Genomic DNA, 7820 nt, shown 5'->3' with positions numbered 1-7820 from the left:
AATACAAAAAGGACTCTACTGACAGGAAAACTAAAAGCACAGTTTAAGGTCACTTAGAAAAAGAAGGACTCTACTGTAAGCAAATTCAATTTAGATACTGAAAGGGACTGTACTGATAAGCAAAAATATTAATGAAAAATGCTTTGTGAAAGGGACTCTACTGACGAGCAAATATGAATAAAAAATGTCTCTAAAGAATTCACACTGACGAGCAAACTCAATTTTAATTTAAAATATTTGAAATTGGACTTTACTGGCGACCAAATTTGAAATTCGTAAATATAAAAAAAGACTCTACCGTCGAGCAAACTAAAAATTGACAAAAAAGCAAAATGGGGCTCTACTGACAAATGAATAATAAATAAACAATATAATAGAAAAGGGTCTCTACTGACAAGTGATCAAATAACTTGATAGAAATGTACAAAAATGATCTAAAATTAAAAAGGGACTCTACTAACGAGCAAAATTATTAATTAGAGAAAGGGGCTATACTGTCCAGCAAGATTATTAATATTTAATTACTTGAAAAGCGGATACTTCTGACGAGCAAGGTTATAAAAAAAGGACTCTACTGACGCGTGAATTGAATATCGTCTGGAAAAAAGTAAAAATACAATCAGTCAATGAATGTATGTTATTTTAATTACATGAAGTTCTTCAAACACAATTATTACATGATGAGTGAAGTTGCAAAAAACGTGATATTGTGAACGAATATTATAGAATTGTTTATCAGCAACTCCTTCATTTCGGTGTAACCATATTACTGATGAACATTATTCAAAATTGTTATATGATGTATTTATTTTTACTTAAATGACATCTTGTACAAAAGCAAATAAGTTTTACTTCAATCGCGTGAGAACTTTACACGCACTCTTTTTTCACACAATTGACTTCTTCATTCTTATTTTTCTCCTAAATGAGAATTCTACGTCAGTGCCAGGTCTCGAACCGAGAATCCCTGAGTCGGGCAAGCTACTGACTGAGCTATTCCCGGTTATTATTATTTACACTCGTACACTAAGGGTTTAAGATTATCATAAATCTAATAAGATAATTTTTCTCACCTTACCGGTTCAAATCTGTATTTTCGTTTCTGGTCACTCGACAGGGTGATATCGAAAACCGAATGGAAAATGTGTCCTTTCGTTTTATCCGGCAGCCAGATTTTGTAAAAACGTATCGGATTTAGGCTTAGATTTTCGGGTGTGTCTCCTGCTACCTGGAAATTGATTTGTACAACGGAAATGCGTTACGCCACAATACTGATTCGTCATTGGCTATCGATGTGATCATTCGAAACGAGTTGTTCTGCTTGGTCGAATTTGTCTAGTCATGTGATATCAATAAACGATATTTCAAATTCTTATATGATGAATTTAAAATAATTTTTTTAATGAAAATCAAAACCATACTACATCGTGACTCGTAAATAATTATAATAAAAAACAAATTAAACATGTAAAATTCATAATCTCTCATACCAGGCACTTCTGTCTGTCTGAGATATGGTAATAATGTATATATATATATATATAAACTAGCTGCAAGTGGAATTCTGTCTTGAGGCAATTATGGCATTGTGCCTTAAGGCAAATTGCTGGAACTTCCCGTACCGTAACAAAATGTTTGAGGAATACTGAATGTTTTCAAATAGATTATTATAAATATTGTAACATTGTCTAATATTTATAAGAATTATATAAACTGAATTGCAGAGTTGAAACTATTTGTTTAAAGTATATTAGAACTATAGTCAGAATTAAACATAAAATCTGAATTATTTTCGATATACAAAACAAGCAGAAAGTTCTTTGAATCATTTAAATCGGACGCTTAGTTCTTTCAAACACTGCCACTTTTTACATATTTAGCTCCTTATCTTCGAAATGGCTGGGCCTGCCTTTGCCAAAAACTAATAACCACTTCTCCGAATCATTACAAATAGAATGTTTTTTAGATCATTCAAATCGGATACTCCGTTCTCTCAAAAAGTCGATTTTTATTTTCTGCCCTCTTTGCTCCGTATCCTCGAAACAACTGGACCTGTCTTTGCAAAAACTAATCAGCTATTTTCCCTATCAATAGGAATCGAATGTTTTTTGAACCATCAAATCGGTTGATCCGTGCGCCCGAAAACGTGACTGGAAATTTGTATCCATACATACATTCACACACACACACACACACACACACACACACACACATCCATTTTTTCTGAGGTATGCCAAAATGTTCAGAAAACCTTCAAAACATCGAGAAATGTAAAAATTTTCAATTCCGATTTTCGGCCCATTACAATAACTTACCCTACTACCCCTAGTTCAAGTATACAAGCTCATTTCTTTATTTCGATTAGAACTTCATTATTATTTTCACTCTTACATTTTTCAATAATTTATAAACCGCGTTTTTCCAAGTCCCTTCAGTGACTTTAGCAGAAGGAACCAAAGTTCATTCGCCAATTCAGAAGACAACAAAACTGTCGAATCCTCCGGACAATGTACCAAACTGATATGACATCACATAAATCGGCAGGAGATTGAAATGATACATTACTTGCTTCAGACCACATTTTATAAAAATACGTTTTAATTTCACTGGGAATAATTTTGAATCATTTTTGACTGTTTTTGAATTTTGCCTTGACAGTTTAAACAAAATTTCCTATAACTAGACATGGTTTCGATTCAAACAATATTCAAAATTAGTAATTCAAAATTAGGAATTGTATGAGGTGTAGAAAAATAAAAACAAATTATTTAAATCTGTGACATATGTATATGTCATACATAAAAATATTTCTAGAATTCTTTAGAATAAAAAATAACTTACAGATTGTGGATGTAAAAGTATGTTGTGTATGAGTGAAAGAGGCAGCTAACACAAGTTATATTGATGGTTACCCACTACAAAGCATGCCACATATAAATGTTCCTGGGTCATATTAGAAGTCTTTGCAAGGGCCAAATTAATCTGAAACTAATTTTATTTAAATTGAATTGGCATTTGGATATTCAAGGTTTTTATTAATATTAATATTAATTAATTAATTTTTAACTCCCAAACCAAAATTCGAATTTTTATATTTTTCAATAATGCTGTGAAATTTTAAAAAAATTTTGGAATTATTTAAATAAATAAACAATATTTACTCCAAATAAAAGACCAATATGAGCTCAATATAAATAAACAATATTTACCCCAAATTTAAATATTTAATTTATATACTAAAACAGCATTTAACACTGTGATAAACATATATTCTTATATATAAAAGCACTTTTATAAATAAAAATAAAGTAAGACACACTTAATATATAAAATAAGAAACATTAAATAAACAAAAGCACATTTCTACAATCATGAAGTAGCTGGCAGTTTTACTGAATGTAGTCAGATAATTGTTTGTTTGAAATGTTATTTGTTGTGATATAATTGGTTTGGTTTTCACAATATAGTTTATATTTGCTCAAAGTCAAAATGGTCCTTTGTGTCTCACCCTGCTATACATATATACTTTTTATTAAATTTACTTTAATTCATCAAATGTTACTTGAAACTTTTCAAAAAGCAAGTCAAAGAAGAAATACTTAATTCATTTTTATCTCTCCTCGCAAAAATTTGAAATTTTGTATAAGCTCAGTAGTATTATTTACAATTATACACAAAATCCAGAATTCAAAAAGAATCTGAAAAACTTGAAACGTAATCAAAAAGTCAAAAGACCAAAAAAGACTTAGATTGGATTATACCATGTTTTCTATAGAAAGTGTATAAAACTTGCAGTTTGATTGTATTGACAAAATATAGACAAACTAATGGGGTTTATTGTTTTTATAATACCTCACTGTACACAGCATTGAAACAACACATTCTTATACACTTAAAGTATTAATATTTTTGATTCTCTAGAAATTGTTTAGAATATACCTTACTTAGCAAAACAACGTTTGCCGGGTCAGCTAGTATATATATTTAAAGATATAGATAGATTAATTTTTCATATTACAATTTATTAAAATTATGTACAATTCTTTTATTACAATTCACATCAAATCAACTAAATTATAAAAATGTCATTTACTTCTCATTACATATCCATAGTCTCTTGAGCCCTGCAACAAAAAAAAATATAATAAACAATTATAAATATATATATATATATATATATATATATATCATATTATATTAAATTTCAACCAAGAAGGGAATATTTTGGCATTTAAAAATTTAGTGCATATTGGATATTCAATTCAAGAAATTGACATTCAATATTTTTAAATTAAAATGCAAAAGTAAAAAATCTGATATTTATATAAAAAATTATATGTTTAGATAATGGTACTGCGTTGATTCAGACTAAAATCTAATTTATACATACAGTGATTAAAAAAAGTATTTTACTATTTGACATAAATAAAACTAAAATAAACAAAACACTGTGATGCGTTGGAATTAATTATCAAAATATAAAGAAATTTGTGTTATGAGATATAACATTATTATTAATATATCATGTATATTATAAGAACTTCTGGAAAAGCGGCAAAATATTTTTGATGGCAAAACGTTTGCCGGGTCAGCTAGTATATATATATATATATAATATATATATATATATTGTAATTATTTTAATCCAATTTACTTGTTGTAAATGGTGTTTAGTATATGGGCACTGTATTTATATCGTTTTTCATACTCCGCTGCATGTTCTTGCCAATGATTTCTAACTTTCAGCCAACGTTTGAGATGATTTTTTAATAACTCTTCTTTCGGTGGGGCTTCATCTGAGTCCTGGGAAAAAATTAATAATGTAGATATAAACAAAAATAGAAATTTTATATAGATTGAAGTAATAATAAAATTCATGTTGAAGACATGTAAATGTAATTATTATTTGCAAAAATTCTAAAAATTATTGAAATTTGATCAGTTTTTTTTGTAACTGAGCATATGAAAAAAAATTTTTGAAGCTCATATATAATAATTTTTTGCTTATCGAAAATAATTCAGATTTTATTTTAATTCTGACTAAAGTTCTAATATACTTCAAACAAATAATTTCAACTTTGCAATTCAGTTTATATAATTGTTATAAATATTAGACGATGTTACAATATTTATAATAATCTATTTGAAAACATTTAATATTCCTCGATCATTTCGTTACAGTATGGGAAGTTCCAGCAATTTGCCTTAAGGCACGATGCTGTAGACCCCACTAATTATACATTATATTTATTTGCAATTATTACAACCTACTCTACAAAAAATAATAATTTATTATTCTTACATAATCAAGATTAATTTCTTCAATATTCTCCTTTGCATAAATCTCCATTTTGGGCGGAATCCTATTAATGAGAGCCCCTTCAGGTGCCGGCAATGCTAAAACATCTTTAATTTCACCTTCGGCCGACATATCCAATGATGTGAACTTTTCACGCTTTATTATTTTTGGTTCAACAGGCTTGGGCTTTTCCACTTGCGATATTCTCCTGGTAAAGGACACAAAATGTAATAAATATATAGATATATACATATATATATATATATATATATATATATATTAATTTCGAAATATGAACAAACAACACTCTTTTTTGCACTATTTTATTAAATTTAATAAAATAGTGCAAAAAAGAGTGTTGTTTGTTCTTATTTCCAAATTAATATTTATATCCACTCAGAATACATTTGTTATATATATGTATATATATATATATATATATATATATATATATATAAAGAGAATCTTATTCTTATTACGTCTTTGCTTTCAATTTTGGTTGGTTAGTCATCCAGGCTCTGCATATTGGGTACAAAGGAGTCTCTTCAGTGTACATTGTAAGATCAACACTCCTATCGTACAATTTCATGATATAAGTATGTGTGCAATCTGTAGCACCTTCCCGCTTCTTCCGTTGTTGTGCATAATTTACATAACTGCAGAAAAAAATATATTACAAAAGGCAATACTAAATTTGTTGTACTTTTTTCATAGTACTTACTTATCCTCATTATCATAAGCTTCATCGTATTCTGATTCCTCGCTCTCTTCATCACTACCTTTAGCAATTCCTTGCAGAGCACCCATTAATCTACCACGGGCTGCTGATACATCAGTATCATCTAGATAATAGATAGATGAAATATATAATAAATGATAAATAGATGAAATAAACAATAGATGATATAAACTATTAATAGATGAAATACAATAAATATATAAATATCTACTATATTATAACCATCTACTTACTGTCATCTCCAGATTTGTTGGAACGTTTTCTTGGCATTTTTTTAACCCCCGTGCAAAAACTTTTATAAAACTAGTTTTTATTGTGTTAAATATTTATCAGAATCCACTTTTTATTAGTTTATTAATATTTGTTATTTTTAAACAAGCTTAGTTGTTTTAATTTCAAATGATGCTGTTACTATTGACATTTTATTTTGACTTGACAGTTCGTCAATGACACCTGAAGTTGCAGCGCTTGTTGGTAGATGGACATGTTGTTTGGTTTGAAAAATAATAAAATTAAATATAAAATTATTATTAAATACTCTTTATTTAATTGTTTTTTTGATAAAATCATATTGTTTATTGTAAAAGTAAACGAAATTTTTATATTAACATATCTTTCTCTGCACTATTTTTATTTTTTTATGAACTAGTACATTTCGGCGCGAATTTCAAATTTGAATTTGTTTGATATGAATGAAAATGTTAAAATAAACTCAAAAATGATATGTTTATAGACCAGGTTATTATTATTAAATACTAATTATTTAATTGTTTTTTGATAAAATATTATTGTTTATTGTAAGAGTAAACATAACTTTCACATTAACATAAGTTTTCCTACGTTATTTTTATTTTTTATGAACAAGTACATTTCGGCGCGAATTTCAAATTTGATTTTGTTTGATACAAATGAAAATGTTAAAATAAACTCAAAAATGATATGTTTATAGATTTATTGTAAAAGTAAACATAACTTTCATATTAACATATCTTTTCCTACGTTATTTTTATTTTTAATTATGGGTATATGAACTAGTACATTTCGGCGCGAATTTCAAATTTGATTTTGTATAATAGAAATGAAAAGGTTGAAATAAACTCAAAAATGATATGTTTGATGGTATAAAATGATATTATTTGTAGTTTGATTATATAGCAAACTACATAATAAGATATAGTGTTTATAATATTATTTATCATTTCAGATGTTATTTATACACTTAATTATGAGTATAAAAATTTAAATGTGTACAAGTATATTGACGCAAAGTACATTTGAATATGTACAAGTACGCAAAATGAACAAAACTTTCATATTAATATATCTTTTCCTACGTTATTTTTATTTTTAATTATGGGTATATGAAGTAGTACATTTCGGCGCAAATTTCAAATTTGAATTTGTTCGATATGAATGAAAATGTTAGAATAATCTTATGAATAATATGTTTATACACCAGGTTATTACTTAAATATTGATTACTTAACAAAATACGGAATAAGATATTTAATTAACCCAAACATAATATAAATAGGTATTTTAACCCTTTCCACTCGCAAATTCCGGTATTTATATGTATTTTTCACCGGAGCTGCGTCATCCGAGTTGAAAGGGTTATTTTATAGCATAACAGTTTGTAAATCAATAAATTTAATCTTTATTATAAATATTATTAATATAGACGTGTTTATAATATTATTTGTTCACTCAGTTGCAATTTTTATACTTATTTACGACCAATGAAATTTGAATGTGTACAAGCACATTTTGGCGGAAATTTAA

General features: G+C 27.3%; 1 protein-coding gene across 1 annotated transcript; it reads right to left on the bottom strand.

Annotated features, from left to right (window-relative positions):
* Nucleotides 1-4075: 4075 nt before the first annotated feature.
* Nucleotides 4076-6411, bottom strand: LOC113389090 (protein lin-37 homolog). The gene is made up of 6 exons (XM_026626149.1): nucleotides 6272-6411; nucleotides 6021-6141; nucleotides 5779-5955; nucleotides 5303-5507; nucleotides 4655-4803; nucleotides 4076-4124 (listed from the first exon to the last, which is right to left on the bottom strand). Exons 1-6 carry the CDS (start codon nucleotides 6306-6308, stop codon nucleotides 4100-4102), a joined length of 714 nt encoding a protein of 237 aa, XP_026481934.1. The 5' UTR covers nucleotides 6309-6411; the 3' UTR covers nucleotides 4076-4099.
* Between the last annotated feature and the right edge of the window lie 1409 nt (nucleotides 6412-7820).

This window comes from Ctenocephalides felis, unplaced genomic scaffold, assembly GCF_003426905.1.
Source record: "Ctenocephalides felis isolate EL2017-DRISC unplaced genomic scaffold, ASM342690v1 CF-g0.4_SCAFFOLD_03573, whole genome shotgun sequence".
Classification (NCBI taxonomy): Eukaryota; Metazoa; Arthropoda; class Insecta; order Siphonaptera; family Pulicidae; genus Ctenocephalides; species Ctenocephalides felis.
The sequence above is the reverse complement of the archived record's forward strand: the minus strand, read 5'-3'. Positions and strand labels throughout refer to the sequence as shown.

Coding starts and splice junctions, on each gene's coding strand:
- LOC113389090 (XM_026626149.1), bottom strand. CDS start 6,308: ATGCCAAGAAAACGTTCCAACAAATCTGGAGATGACA. Junction 4,804..5,302: donor AAGAAATTAATCTTGATTAT/GTAAGAATAATA, acceptor ATTTTTTCCCAG/GACTCAGATGAAGCCCCACC. Junction 4,125..4,654: donor CTAAACACCATTTACAACAA/GTAAATTGGATT, acceptor TTTTTGTTGCAG/GGCTCAAGAGACTATGGATA.